This window comes from Pteronotus mesoamericanus, unplaced genomic scaffold (genome assembly GCF_021234165.1).
Source record: "Pteronotus mesoamericanus isolate MK-2021 breed Mesoamerican mustached bat unplaced genomic scaffold, CSHL_Meso_final contig_20, whole genome shotgun sequence".
In the NCBI taxonomy this organism is placed as follows: domain Eukaryota; kingdom Metazoa; phylum Chordata; class Mammalia; order Chiroptera; family Mormoopidae; genus Pteronotus; species Pteronotus mesoamericanus.
The window spans coordinates 6,874,449-6,890,444 of record NW_026555085.1 but is presented as its reverse complement, the minus strand read 5'-3'; the positions used below and the strand labels follow the sequence as shown (position 1 = coordinate 6,890,444).

The 15,996-nt window shown below is 39.7% G+C and overlaps 1 protein-coding gene across 8 annotated transcripts in view; it reads right to left on the bottom strand.

Moving 5' to 3' along the window:
* The window catches only part of CUNH6orf89 (chromosome unknown C6orf89 homolog), a 42,965-nt gene that overhangs the window by 23,725 nt on the left and 3,244 nt on the right, over positions 1–15,996 (bottom strand). For 4 of the 8 annotated variants that reach the window (XM_054569289.1, XM_054569293.1, XM_054569292.1 and 1 more), the window contains 2 exons: positions 2,304–2,511; positions 1,637–1,850 (listed from right to left, as the gene is read on the bottom strand). In XM_054569289.1, coding sequence (XP_054425264.1) covers positions 1,637–1,850; positions 2,304–2,492 — 403 coding nt within the window. In that variant the 5' untranslated portion in view covers positions 2,493–2,511. Of the gene's footprint in view, positions 1–1,636; positions 1,851–2,303; positions 2,512–11,595; positions 11,700–12,306; positions 12,344–15,996 lie in introns of those variants that run through there. The other 4 variants (XM_054569290.1, XM_054569296.1, XM_054569294.1 and 1 more) reach the window with 4 other exon arrangements.

The following is a 15,996-nucleotide window of genomic DNA, read 5'->3' as shown; positions in this document are numbered from 1 at the left end:
TTAGTTATGTTTTTACCTTTCTTGAAATAATAAAGCATAATATGCCAAAAATATTGCTTATTTTCTTCTATTTTCAATATTAAAATGGCTACATAAAAAATTCATCAATTTTTTTAATGCATGCTGATATGACAGCTGTCACAGTACAACCTAACAAAATTGTTTCAAATGAAGTAAAGACTACTAAGCAAAACTACAGCCATCTTATGGAAAAAAACTAAACAAACTTTTTGACAAACCCAGTATTTCTAAACTCAACAGCCTATGAAGATTTACTTTTTGAACAGGGAAACAGAAAGTAAGTGCCATCATCAACTGGCCTTAAAAATCACTGACTTCCTCTCAGGTGCTAAAGAGCAGAAGATGCCTTTCCAGAGCCAGTGAGGGGGAGGAAAGGAGCTGGGTACGTCTGAGGAACAGCTCAGGCTGACCTCACCGAGGGTTCTCTGCCTCTTTCCTCTACGTGCTCTGAACCTTCCTGATAGGAGCTGGAAACTTCAATTTTTTTGAGCTTTGATGATGAATTTTCAACAACTTTCCCAATTAAAACAGGAAGTTATATTTGGAATTAAAAACTCTAATTAAACACAAAAAACTGACAAGGCTGACTGACTTACGATGTTCTCTTCCTCTGATTTTGATATAATTTGGGAACTCTCTCCATGATTTCCTCAAGTGTACAACAAAACTTTTCAAAGGAGCCCCAAGCCAAGTGATGATTTTTACAACTGATTAGGTCTTCGATTGAACACTGGCATTATGAGTATAAAGCTTAGCTTCAACTAGTAAATTTCTTCTGAAGATAAACAGTTATTCTGGTTCTCAAGGTTTCATGGTTACACAGAAGTTTCGCAATCCGTTTGTGATACTAATTTACACATTCCTTCACATGGGCAAATAAGGTTAAGACCACCAAAAAATTAAAATTCCCAAATAATATCCTTCTAGTCTCTCTCAAAAAAGTAAATTTCAAGCCTTACCACATGTTTCACCATTCTCAAAGGAACCTCCTCAAAGGATCTGTCAGACTAGGAATTCCTATGCTGTCACTGATGTAATGTTACCAAATTTAAATGTTTCTTAAATTCAAATTATTGGCAGAATTGTACACTTAGGAGCACTAAATAAGTACACTGTGAGACAGAGAGAAAAGACCAAATTTAAAGAGCGAGAGATACTAAGACAAAAACCTAGCCCAACAGGCTATGTACTGTTAGAGGATCTGATTAAAAGCAAGCTGAACTCAGGAGCTTTCAGCAAATCAATAGCTACTTATTAAAATATCTATTATGGATTGGGATCACAGGAAAGAAAAAAGGTAGAAAAGATACATTCAAATCATTCCTATGAATAAAAACACTCATCCCCACCACGTGTGTGTTGGAATCAAGGTTTGATTTTGGCTCCATCGGATATGTTTTTTGGGCAAGTCTCTTAATCTCTCTGAGCCTTAGTTTCTTAATGTGCAAAATGAGGAAAATAAACCAATCCCATAGAGTTTTAGTAAGGGCTGAATTAAATGATACAATATAGGAAAAGTATCTCTCATTAGATGTCTATAAATGTTATTTCCTTTCCCGTCATATACAGCATTGTCAAGAAGGCTGTATCTCGTAAGTAGTAATGCAGCATCTACCTGGAAAGGATCTGTATTCGTCACGACCATGCAGAGGAACTCCTTTATTCTCTGACATATACTTCTTGGCAATGGGCAAGGACATTAGCCGGATGTGGTGGATGAGTGTGCGCCAGGTGTGAGCTCCAGAAAGCACTGGTTCAGGTGGTGATGGGCTGAAAGGTTGAATCACAAGGTAGGCAGTGAGCAAGATTAATCCCAAGGTTCCGATGACCTACAGGGAAAGACAGGAAAACGATTAGTGCTTGCCCCAGGATAAAACAAAGTACTTTAATGCCAATAAAAGAACAGGCCCCTTCTGCTATTTCCAATGTGCTTTATGAACTAACCCATTTCTTAAGCAAGCCATTTATATTCACTTCTGAAAGCATTTAAAGTTTGAGAACCATTAGGACTACAAGGCTCACCAAGCTTCTATCATATAACTGGGCAGTAAGTACACCATTAAAAATATACCCAAATAGAGTTTAACTATAAATACACAGCTTTCATCTAGGACATTGAACAAAATAGTCAAATTTCCTAGTAATACACGGTAACAAGAGTGAAGGTCAACTTATTCATAGAAAAACCAAGGTTCTATGGTGGAATCAGTCATAATATTTGTGGAGAAAGTTGAGGAATTTGTGCTCCATCTAAGTTTTTCCAAGTCAGAACACATTTTTACCTTACACACAGCTATAAGGAGAGGATACTGGGGTGGCCCCCTCTGAGGTTCATTCTTTTCCAGCAGCTGTCTGACAAATTTTTCAATTGCCTTCTCTGACATGCCACATTGATGGCCTGTCTGTCTCACAAAATCAACAGTCTCTGCAAGTTTGTCATAAATGCTGATCTCATTAGCAGCAAGATCCATGTCTTCCAAAGAAAAATCCCTGAGAGAGAGAAAACAAATGTGAAAAGAAAGATGGCTTCTTTAAAGTACTTTCTTCTCAAAGCTACTTGCTTTCAAACAGTGCTTCTTGACCATTCATGTGCAAGAGGTTCTGTGCTTTCCCCAATCCACTGCAGGCCAATACTTTTATAAAACACAATGAATACGTACGACAATGTCTGCTACACAAGTTTTTAAGTGTGACTTAAGTGTAGGCTAGCAACAAATGGTTTACAGACCAGCGCTGGGTCCCAAACACTTTGAGGCACACTGGCCTAGAGCATCATAAATCTCTAACAGGACCGTGATTCACTAGTGCCATTGCAAATAATTTCTGAAACTTATCATGAAAGATCTTCTATGGGTAATTTACTAAAATAAAAAGAAACAGAATACAGAGAATGTTGTTGATCAATCCCACCCCCCCACACACACACACTTATACCAGAGAGACCGGTGAAACAAAAAAATTTAACTTCCAAGGCTTAAAGTCTTTTTGTAAGTAAGGTTTTATTGAGACAAAAATGCCAGCCAAAAAACAAGACCGGTCTTGGGGCAAGGAGTTTAAACTACCAGCAGCATGGCTAGGTAGAAAAGACAACATGTCTATCATCCCAGAGTTCTGCAAGCGTTTTTATACATCAGGCAAGGGGGAAGAAAGAAAAAAAGACCTGACACTGGCTGTGGGTGAAGGGATGGGAGAACAGGAAGTGGGGCCAACTCTGGGACAGGGGCAGAGCCCACATAAAGAAATGTCCTGTAGACTGGCCACGGCAGCAGTCCGAAAACGACAAGCGGAGGCCCCTGGAGTTTCAGGGTGCCTGACTAAAATCATCTGTGCTCATAGCCACCAGGAAATTAATCGAAATTCCAACAGGCACTGGAAAAAATGTGAACAGTCTTTTGCTAGCTGACCCCCAGGAATTAACAGACTAGCAATTCTGCTCTTTCACTGTCTGGCCTGGGCCGCTGTAATTTAGTTTAGAACATCTCAGAATTTTCTCATCAGAACTTTTAGCAACACAAGAGGAGGAATGGATCACTGAAGGCAAGGTGTGAGGAACATGCTGATTCGCTTTGTTCTTGGCAGAACAAAGATTTCAAGCAACACAAAAACCACGGCATGGGAGATCTTCAGGCCTTGTAGGCTGCAGTCTTCATGCTTTTCCGCAAATACAATTTTAAACAATAAAGGGCATTTCATTTGTATTTTACATACTGAAAAGACCAAAGATCTATAACTAATTTCAAGATCCAATTCCTTCTCATAGTTATTTTAAAGACAAATAGTTTCAAGGTGGCTATAGAATCAAAGGTAAAATGGCAAGAATTCTCTCGATATCATATGTAAAATGAACTTAGTTCTTTTTAAAAAGTGCCTTTGTTACAGAATATTATTTTTCTTCATTTATAGTAGGAAAAACAGTATTTGGGACTTACGCTCTCTTCTCTCTCTTTTATTTTTAAATGCAGAAAGTCCTATTATTTCACATACTTCATCCCCAAAGTACTTCTAATCTCAAAAACCACTGACATGTTAAAACTATTTTTCAGTGAGGAGATGCTGCCAGCTGTAGAGCAGAGGAAAACAGTCATGTAGGTCTGGCAGAGACAAGGAGGCCTGAAATGCCACAAGCCAGCATACTTCAGCATCTCTCTCTCACAACAGCACCTCCTAATGACGCCTGTTTGGTCCTCTTTGTGACTATAAACCTTAGAGCTCACTAGTTCTGAAGCATGCCTCCACTTTAGAATCACCTAGAGAGCTTTTAATGAATGCGATTAAATCAGACTCAGCCTTCTAATGTCAGGTCATCTAGACTTTGAGGAACTGAGGGAGGGAAGGAGGAACACCACACACTCAAGGGGATACATCCTTTCCCCAAGCTCTGTCCTTAAAGTTAGTGTCATTAAAAAACCACATGTTATATGACTGCATTTATATAAAAAGTGAAAAATAAGCATATCTTTAGGGACAAAAAGTACAGTAATTAGTGGTTGTCTAGAGGAGAGGGTGGGGAGGAATGGGAAATAACTGTTAATAGCTACAGGGTTTCTTTCTAGAGTGACAAAAATGTTCCAAACTTAAATTGTGGTGATGGTTGCACAACTTTGTGAATATACTAAAAAAACACTGAATTGTGCTTTTTATTTTTTTTAGAGAATTTTCATAAGTTTATTTGAGCCAAAAAGACAACACCTTCTGGGGGAGAAGGATCTCAAATGCTCTAAATTGTGCATTTTAAGTGGGTGAATTTTTTGGCATATAGATTACACCTCAATAAAGACTTCTTTAAATGTGTATTTATATAATTTAAACTTACCCCTGTTGTGGCATTTATTATAATACATTGTTGTGATTCTGCTAAGTTATTTGGTCTATTTCTTCAACCCCAAAATCAGACGATTGAACCAGAAGGTTTTGAAGTCTTCTAGCTCTAAAGTTTTAACAGTCTATGGACACTTCAGCAAGTAGAACAAAGTCAATTCATTAGAAACTAAAGGCTTATGTCCAGTTGCATTTCTATATTATCATTTTCAGTTATGCCATCCTGCGTGTCATGTACTGTGCTAAGCTCTCTAGAAACATTATCTCAGTGAATTCATTACAGCAATCTCATAAAGTAGGTGTGATTAATCCCATTTCACAGACGCTGAAACTAAGGCTCAGAAAGGTTTCATTACTCCCCAGGACGTGAACCCAAGTGTGAATTCAGGGTTGGTGCTTTTAACCTGTATACATGCTGACTTCCTTACCAAGTATTTTCCTATTCTGAGCTGGCAGTTCTGAAACCACAATGCAGTGTCCCTTGATTATCACAACTGAGCGGCTGAGAACTGGAAAGTTACCAACTACAGTGATTTCTGGAAAAAGAATAAAGTGATTAACTTATTACAACAGTTTTCACATCTTGGTTTTGTGACTAATGATTCCAGAGATAGATTTTTTCCTATTAAATTAACAAATATATTCTAAGCAAGCAAGCAGGAATAATGTTCATTTAAGTACACTACAATAAATTATCCAACAATACCCAGTCAAAATCCATTAAAACCCAGTAGAGGAACAGAAGAGAGCAGAGGGGATTGTAGAAAAAAAATCCAGTAAAATTTTTGAAATTGGGCAGTGGGCCACATATATCGCCGAGGCAGAGGAGAACACCAGCACAGTGCTGGTGAGGCTAAAAGGAGGAGCACCTATCATTTTTTTTTTGGATGACTGTTTTAATTAAAACTTCTGTAAACCTCTACCCACTTTTGATACACATAAAAATCTCATTAAACTCCTAGTTTAAATTCCAAAAACAACAGTTTCTTTTTTTATAATCCAAGTATACAATGACATTATGATACTGAATATATTTTTGCAAGCTGTGCATCCTTCTTCCCTGATATTCTAACATTCCCAAGTTATTAGAAAGGTAGCAACTGATAATTTAGTGAAATTTCTAAGAGCACGCGGGGGTCTTGATAATAAGCCCTCCTTTTGCCTTTAATAAGGTCAGTGGTTCTCAACAAGGGGCAATTCTGTCCCCCAGGAACCTTTGGAAAGTCTGCAGACATTTTTGACTGTAATACTTGAGGGGCACTACTGGCACCTAGTGGATACGATGTTAAACAACAAAAATCTTGTCCCCCTAGGTTGGTTTCATACTACCAGGGCAGCTCCCTCCCTGCGATCTAGTGAAAGTCAGCCCTCAGACAGAAGAATTTGTATAAAAATAAAATCATGTCCTTTAAAAAAAAAATCAAACATAAAGTCATGGCTAAGCATCAGGTATGTGGGGACTGAGTGAAATCAGCTGAGGCTTGTTGCAATCCTTTTGCCTCCAGAAAGCAGGTCCAACTCCGGCAGAAATGAGCTTTGCCACAGAGGGAAGTTCTGAGAGTGAGTTTGACTCTTAACAGTGGCTTATACCTGCAAGGGTATAGGGAGGACCACTAGCAGCATTACAAAAATCAGGGTACATGTATGCACCACCCTGGACATGTTGAACTGTCAGAACCGCTGGGAGAAGGTTCAAATCTCTTCCCCGCTCACCAGAGGAACACCTCCAACTAGGAGACACTGCTTTAGCACAGTTTTCAAATAGGGGTGATTCTGCTCCCCAGGGAAGATTTGGTAATATCTTAGGATATTTCTGATTGTCAAAACTGAGGGGGTACTACTGGCATCTAGTGGGTAAAGACTAAACATTCTACAATGCACAGGACAGACCCCACAACAAAGAACTGTCCTGCTCAAAAGGCTAAAAGAGTGCTGAGACAGCTAAGTCCTGGTTTCAAGAGAGGCCTGGAAGGGGGGAGGGGGTGTAAGCCAGGGGGCTGTGCACTTTTGAAGGGGTACTTCAAAAGTAAGAGGGAGAAACTGAGAGCTCTAAGGAAATGTTCTCCACAGTTCCTTCTGGGTCTAAATCTAGGAAAAAAACAGAACAAAGGTGTAATAGAATGACTCTAATAAAACTTGACAATAAAAATGTCCAGTCAGAAACAGGTTAAGAGGTCAGAATAAATGTAAACTTCTCTGCCCTCTTTAATATAGAATTCCTCTAGTGATATAAATATGTCCTAAATGCTGATACAACAAAAGTCTGTAGGTTCTCAGCTTCCCAAACTAAACAGCTACACCAGCTCAGCAATGCTGATTCATCTAGATAAAACGTGAAAGGGGAAACACGATAGTTGAGAAATAAAGTTTCAAAAGCCCATCTAAATATGTCCCAATCTTCAACAATGGGAGCAATATCCATAGAAATATTAAATTTTGTTTTTCTACTACTAGGTTCTTTAGTATTATGCTACCTATGTAGTATAATAACCCATTCTTTAGTGTTATAATATATTCCATTATACTTTGTCCAATGATTACCATTAATTGAAGATAGAGTCTACTATGGGGAGGAAAATGTGGTCTTTGGGTTATAATAAAAACCACTAAGAAATAACAGACATATTTAAAGAAAAAAATTGATAAAACATAGCTTAAAAGAGTGGCAATTTAATACTGCAGTAAGTACTTAAACTTTACAATTGAGAGAATTCTAATTTTTTACTCTTATCATCACTTGAATCTAATGGTCCCCTTTCTGGTCATCTCTGCCCAATGAGATTTGAAGAGTCTGGGACTTTCTTCACTCTCTGAAAATATGCCTCTTCATTATTTTCCCAACTTTTTATGTTGAAAATTTCAAGCCTCCAGAAAAACTGAAAGAGTACAATGAACATCTGTATATCCTTAGATTCACCAATTGTTAACATATGGCCATTTTTGCTTTCTGTCTGTCTCTGTTTTTACCAGAACCATTCGAAAGTTAGTTGTAACACATCACAAAGTCACCTCAAAATGTTTCAGCATGCATCTCCTAAGAATACGGACATCATTATACACAACATTAGGCATGATTATCATAACTATTAAAATGAATAATTCTGTTACCTACTGTCCAGTCCATAGTCAAGTTTCCCTGTCCCCTCAAAAAGGCCCTATTGCTGTTTTAAAAGAACTGATTTTAAAGAGAGAAAGGGAGAGAGAGAAACACAGATTTGTTGTTCCACTTATTTATGCATTCATTGGTTGATTCTTGTACATGCCCTGACCCAGGATTGAACCTGCAACCTTGGCATATCAGGACAATGCTCTAACCAAATGAGCTACCCTACCAGGGCCCATATTCCTTTTTAGAAATCTAGGACCCAACGAATGTGCCATACATCACAGTTAGCTGTTGGGCCTCTTTGTTTTACTCAAATCTAGGACAGAGTCTGTTTTTTTTCTTTTTCTTTTTCTTTTATGACATTGACATCTTTGAAGCAGTAGCCCCCACATTTTAAAACTTGTATCTACTTACTCCTATCCTCATCTTTTCCATTTTCCACTATTTAAAAAATAATAATGCTTCCTCTTTAGACTTCCAGTGCATGCACTCTATTCTCCCTTTGAAGCCAAGCTCAAAAAACAAAACCAAACAAAAAAACCCCACCACTTCATCTTATTTCTTCAGTCTCCGTTCATTTATTAACCAGTCAAAATCATTTCTGTTCTCCTCACAACTCCACTTTCTGCTCTACTTTCTCCACTTTCACTAAGGCCACCAATGGCTTTCTCCATGACACGTCCAAAGGACGTTTTTTCAGTTATCGATTTACCTGACCTCTCTGCAACAGCTGCCGTGGCTACCCAGTATCTCTAGCAAGTGCTTTGAAACCTTGGCATAATTCTCTTGTTCTCTTCCTAGAGTCTACGTCCCTGAATGTTGGTGTTAATCGCAGCTGTCCTTGACCTTCTCTTCCCTTCATGGCTTTAACAACAAGCTATTAGTGAGTCCCAAATCTCTTCTCCAGTCTAGAAAACTCTCCCAAACTCGAGACCCAAATTTCCTATAGTCCCCTATATGTAATGTGTCCATAACTAACTTATTATTTTTCCTCTGCAACTGATTTCTCCAAACACGTTCCTTGTCTTAATAGAAACACCAGTTCTCCAAATTTAAAACCTCTCTTCCTCCTTCCTTGTCCCCACCAATAAATCAATCACTAAATCACCAGTTCTCTACCTCCTCTATTGTTCTCACATTCATCACCTCCTCTTTAGCTCTTCATTAATGGCAGTTAAGGCCCTAAACATCTCTCCAATGGACCACTGCAGAGATGTATTTAATCTCTACACTTTCAGGTTATCTCCTTTTAGCTAATCCACCCTTGATCTTCTGCACAAGTTATTTTTCTGAAACACAAATTGGTTCACATTTCTCATCTATTTAAAGCTCCTTCCTTGATTCTACATGTCCTTCGGGGGAACAATTCAGCATGGTGGTTAAGAATACAGCCACTGGAGTTGGAAAAAGCTGAATGAAATACCAGATTCTCCATCTACTGTGTGGCCAGGAGCCAGTACTTAAGTTCTCCAAGCCCCATAGTTTTCATTTATAAAGTTGGAATATGTATGCCTTTCCAACAGTGATGTTAGGGAGTTATAAAATGACGTATGTAAAACATTGGTCCCAATGCAAATTAAATACTTACTAATTGTTATAAGACTAAGTCCAAATTACTTAGCATGGCCCTTTAAAATGTGGTCACTGCCTACCTATTCAGTCTCATTTCCCATTCCCTCTTCACATTCTTCACTGACATGTTTCACATCTTTCTGCATTTGTACATATAATTCCCTCTGCCTACAGAGCCTAGCCCCCAGTGTTTTGTCCAATGACTGAACTCTCTCTTCCAACATTGATTTTTAAACTTTCAACTTTAAACTTTAAACACAACTCTGTCATTTTTGTATTACATCTATCTTCTTGTCTCTCTCTCTCTCTCTCACACACACACTAAACTTTTTCTTGAAAGCAGAGATAGAGACAATAACAACACAAGAAACTAACAGACATGCAGATTCACCTAAGAGATATGGAACCTCATTGTTGTTTATGGAACAAATTTACACAAAGGACCTAAAGTGATCATTCTGTTCCCAAACTAATTTAATTAACTAATGCTTTATTCATTTTACTTTCTATTTTCCAATTTTTAAAAAAATACATTAGCCTAATGAAGGTTTAGGTGAGCAGGTCAGGAACCTTATACTGAACGTTCTCTGTGGTGTTGTTAGGTACTGTGAAGGAACAGGGATTAAACCTGGGTCTTGAAAATTGTTTTGGTGCAATGCGGAAATGGCCTAACAGGGCAACCAAGGTCTCTCTCTGGTATGGAAGTTGGGCTATGAGAACTTCAGTCAAAACTTCAGTGTAGTGAAAGGGACCAAGTTTTGCCACCCTAAAGTTACCTTTTGGTATATTAATTTTAAGTTCGTAAAGACTCAAAGCACCTTTGACCCTCCCCCACTTTCCTACCTAAAAGAGTCAGATGGAAAAACTTGTGTCAGGAAGGAAACCTTAACATAATCACCTTAGCTTTAGACAGGGAGACTTCAAGCAGGAGCCAATCCCTTCCACCAACCACCATAAACTGTTTTCTAAGTTGCCTAGCAAAAATTTACCTGCCAAGTGTATTCCACTCTTCCTCAGTTACTTGTAAATCGCTTAGTCTCACTTTCTAAATTTAAGATTCCACTCGCACTTCTCCTTTGTCCGAAGTGCAGTATGTGCAAAGGCAAATTGCCCGTTTGCCACACTGTCTTTGGGAATTTCATGCTTATGTGAATTCCCTGTGCACAGGTACTAACATTTTGGTTTTCTTCTGTTAATCTGATTATTAGCCCATCTAGTACTTAGAAGATGGGAGGAAAAATATTACTTTATATTTTATATTATAACCCTCACAATTTCAAAGTTGAATTTAGGTTAAAGCATGTTGTTCCTTAGAGAGAAATTGTGGTAACTCAAATTTATTAACGAAGAGATATTCATACATGATTCCACCATGGGAACCACCAAATGAGCAACAAAATAAAGTCATAATACCTCAGGGTAGTCTCTGTTAAAAGGGTATGGTAAAATAAGTATATTTGTGAATACCAAGGCTATGTGGGCCTTTAGAGCAGAAAAAGTGTGGCTTGTAAGGTTACTGGTCTTCAAACACTATGGAATGAAGAAGGCAAATTTCCTTGTACTAAAAGGCAATTACAAACAGCTCATTTTTTCAAGTCAATACACCAAGTCATACCCCTTTCTAAATCCAAATGCCATGTTTATCACATACCAAGTCCACACACACACTCTCTTTAACGACTAGAAAGATGTTTCGGAGGGGGTCAGAGACTCTATTCTCAATATACAAAAAAATAGAAATCTGTCAAAAGGGCAGTGAAACCTAAACTTCGCTAGCACTTCCCATGTTTTGGACACTGAGGTGGTGCCTGCGAAACAAGTACGGTCGGCCTCGCTTTGCTCTTCCAGGGAGAATTAAGGAAAACAGGGGAGATGTCTTAAGGGAGTCGACCCCGGGAGAGTTGCGGGGGGATGTTATCAGCCTGCAGAAGTACAGAGGTTCAAAAAACGTGTCAGCACAGGGACGAGGTGGACATGGCGGCAGGGGAGGGGCTGCGCGAAGATGTCACAAACGGACGTGGCAGCGACGCTGTCAAGGAGCGACCTCCCCCTCCCGGCCTCGGGCCCCAGTCACTCACTTGCAGGGCCCGCGCCCCCTTGGGCCCTCCCGCCTCGGGACAGCAGCCGCAGGGCGAGGAAGAGGAGTCGACGACTTCCTGCTTCCGGGCGCGCAACCCGGAAGCAACACTCACGCTACGGGCGATACCGCAGGCTCCGGGGTAGCTATTGCTCTCAGACCTGCGCTTCCGCCAAAAACGGAACGCGGGTTGTCGGGAGTGCGGGTGGGAACCCTTGTGATATCTGGAGGGCATGCATAGGTTCTCGCTCCTCCTAGTGTTCAATTCTTCTTTCTCAGTGCTTCCCAGTCCTTGCAGGATCTTTGCTCTACCTCCACTAACACAGACTAGGTACCTAAACTGATCAATTCAACAAGCAATTGAGCCCTCTACTGCATGCCAGGCACCATGATAGGCATTAAGGGGTAGGCGGGAAAGGGATACGTAAATAGAGGGCAAGCCCTTACCTTCGGGAGCTCCTTGTCTAAAAAAATAGAATGACCAACAAAGAGATAAGTCAAATTTACATGGCTCACTCAGTATTTTTTGAGAGCTTACTCTGTGCCGTACATTACAAAGCATTTTATATTCGTGAAGCTGTCCCAACAACCCTATGGAAAAAACTGCCCCACATTTTTTCTCAAGCTGAGGTTTATGGAAAGGTTAACTCGTTGAGATTGCATACAGTATATAAAGAGTGGTGGGGTCACGATTTGAACCCACGCTACTTACCTTGCCTTGTCTTTAGTGCTAAAGATCTAAACTGCTTTCTACAAGAGGTCTGCAAAAAAAAAAAAAAAAGCTACTGGGTTCAGACTAATAAAGCTACAGCTACAAAAGCCGTGTAATATTGGTGCAGGAATAGGCAGAGAAACCAAAAACAGAACCACTCATATTTGGATACTTGCTTCATGACAAAGAGATGTAACAGGGGAGTGAGGAAAGAATAATACTTTCAGTAAATGGTTCTGGGTCAGCTGTATATCCATATAGGAAAAAAATGAAACGACTCCTATCTCACACCATATACCAAAATAAATTCTATGTGTATTGTAGATCTGTATGAGAAAAACAAAACAAAACTTTAAAACAGCTCTGTCCAATACTGTTACCATGCAAGTGACTACTGAATGCTTGAAATGTGGCTAGTCTGAAGTGAGATGTTCTGTAAGAGATAAAATTGATACATTGGACTACATTAAAATTAGAAATCTCTGATCATCAAGATGCAATGAAGAGAATGAAAAGGCAGGCTGCAGAGTAAAAGAAACCAACAAAAAGGTTGTGTCCAGGATAGATAAGAACTCTGCAAATTAAAAAAAAAAAAAAAAAAGAGCCAAACAGGAAAATGGGCTGAAGATTTGAATACGAATAGATGATATCACAAAAGAGGATATCTAAACATCAAATACTCATATGAAAAAATGTTCAATTTCATTAGTCATTAATTGTCAGGTAAGTGATCACTATGATAATATACAGGCTCCAGAATTGCTTAATGAAAAAGACTGGCAACACCAAGTGTTGGCAAGAGAGCAAAGCAACAGCAACTCACACACTGCTGGTAGGACTGTAAATTTCTATAGCCACTTTAGAAAACAATCTGATCTTGACTACTAAATTATAATACACACTTAGACTATTACTCAGCAATTCTACTTCTAGGTATATACCCCCCAAAATTCATGTACAAGTGCAAAAGGTGCATACAAGAATATTAATAACATCATTATTTGTAACACCCACAGTATGAAAACATCCCAAATGCCAATAGAATAAATATATTGTAGTATATTCATGTCACAGAATATTACACAGCCCTGAAAAGAATGAAACAATGTCCACTACATACAACAACATGGATATATCTCACAAACATCTTACACAAAAGAAGCCAGACATAAAAATACTTTAGGACTCCATTTATATAAATTTTAAAATCAGGGAACTAATTTTAGACTAATCTATGAATTTAGAAAGTAGTTACCTTTGGGGAGTGAGGAGGGGCACTGATTGATGGGGGTGCTTCTGTGGAGCTGGAAACTTTTTAGTTGATGGTGGTTACACAGGTGGGTTTAATTTGTAATAATTAATTGAACTGTCACACTTAGTACCTGCCCACTTTTGTGGATGTATGTTATACCTCAATTTAAACTTTTACTTAAGAAAAAGTCCTCTGGGGCCTTCAGATGTCCTAAAAAGCCCATGTCTTTCTGGCCCTTCCTATCACTCTCCATACTATAGCCTGAGTGACACGTCCGATGTACAAATTCGATTCTGTCATTTCACAAGTCCCTAGTGCTCTCAGAAACAAGGTCCCTTATAATTCCCTTACACTCAACTCCATTACAGCCCAAGAAATCTTTGACTTCCCAGGCTTTTTATAATTCTCCAAATCTTCAAAGAAACTTCTCCTTGCTCCAACATTTTCCAGATCTCAGCTCAGGTTATCACTCCCAGAGAAATCTCTGACCACCTAAAACCAGCTCTGAAACAACCAGAGCTCAGGAAGCACTGTGGGCTTCCTTATTACAGTTCTCTTATCACTCTCCTGTAGCTGTGAGTTTGTCTTTCGCTCCTAGAATATGAATTCCTTTGAGGCTGAGCACAGTGCATGTGACCCATCTCTATGTTCCTCAGTGCCTGTTGGCTGGAAGGTGTGCCAAGATAGTGAGGAAGAAAGTGAGCTTGGAGATGGCCAGTAAGGATTCAGACATTGGAGCTTGAAAACTAACATTTCAGGCACCAGATATAAGAGTGAGAAGATTCAGAAGGAGGGAAGACATGTGCACATTCTGGGAATGTGGTACGTCAGTCTATCTGGCTGAGGCCAAGGCTACTCATAGGAGAAAAAACAATCTTTAAAGATCACTCTTGCATAGTCAGGAAAGTCTTGAATGTTAGAACTTTAATCTGTAGGCAACGGGGAGCCACTACAGGTTTTTGAACAAGGGTGTGACATGATCAGAGCTCTGCTAACGACAGACGCATCCCGTGGAGGGTGAAGGCTAGATTGGAAAAGGAAACATTAACTTTGGAAAGTTCAAGGGAAAAACAACTTTGATGGTCTAGGTAAAAGGAATGGGAGGATGAGAATCCACTTAAGAAACATCTCCCATGTAGAACAGATCAGAAAGTCTGCCATTTAGTAGGAAAGGCTTGGAAGAAGACAGCAGGAGAAAGGCTCGAGTTCTAGGACACAATAAATCCTGGTGGGCTCTGAGGCGGATTGCTCCTCATGTCAGTCACTCAGAGCCTTCCACTCAAAGCTTGGTCAGTGTAGACTGCGAAAAGATCATGAGTGTGAAAGTGCTTGGTGACCTGTCATGCGTGTGGGGATGTGGCTGAGGGACTCGTGTGGCTCAGTGGGTTGGGCATCATCCGGCAGAATGGACGAGTGCCAGTGTGATTCCTGGTTAGGGCATATCCCTGGGTTGCCGGGCTGTCTGGGGGGCATGTGAGAGGCAACTGATCAATGTGCTTCTCGCACATTGACGTTTCTCTCCTTTTCTGCCTGACTTCCCCTCTCCCTAAATATAAATAAATAAAATATTTTTTAAAAGAGAGGCATCTGGTGAGCAGGAAAATAGTGACTTAAGACATCAAAGGAGGAACTGGTTTAGAGGGGAGGATGAGGAAAGAAGTGATGGGTAAATCTCATTTATTTAGTGTTGGTTTTTCTCTTGAGATTTAGAAAATCCTTGACAAAGTTTCCAGGTAATAGAACCCTGTGTGACACAACTGCTTGTTTGTGGGTTGGTGCCTTAGCTCCTCTCAGCCGTTGGAGACTCTTTGTGTTTAGGTTCTGGTCTGGAACAGGCCCTGTGTGTATATTGAACTGAGGTGAACTAGGACATGGTCCCTAACATGGGCTCTGAACATTTTATTCGGAGAGAAAAGAATCTGACACAAGCAGTTAGACAACAACGGAAGGCACCACAGAATTAAAGACCAAGAAGGGAGAAGGGAAGAAAGCCCTAGTAGACAGGAAGAGTCAGGAAGGAGCAGGGACGAAGGCACAGGCAAGGTTTGGGAAGCATTGCAAGGAAAGACAACAGCTTTAGCAAAGGCCTGGGAGTGGGAATGTTGGTGGCCTATATAAGGCATGGATAAAATGATAGGAAATCAAACCAGAGAAGTCAGTGAGGAAGCCAATTGTGATTGGCCTTTAAATCCCAAGTCAAGTGGTGTGGGACTTTATTTTAATAGGTAAAGGGAAACTACTTAACACTTCATAACAAAGTGACATACTATAACAAATTTCAGGAGGACGGCTTTGGCTGCTGTATGTGTATAGGATGGATTAGTGGGGAAAATTCAGAGGCAGGGAACCCAGGCAAGGGGCTTCTGAAATAATCCTGGTGTTAAAGGTCTGAAACAGAAGTGGGAATGGGAAAGAAGGGATACAATTTGGGGATCTTT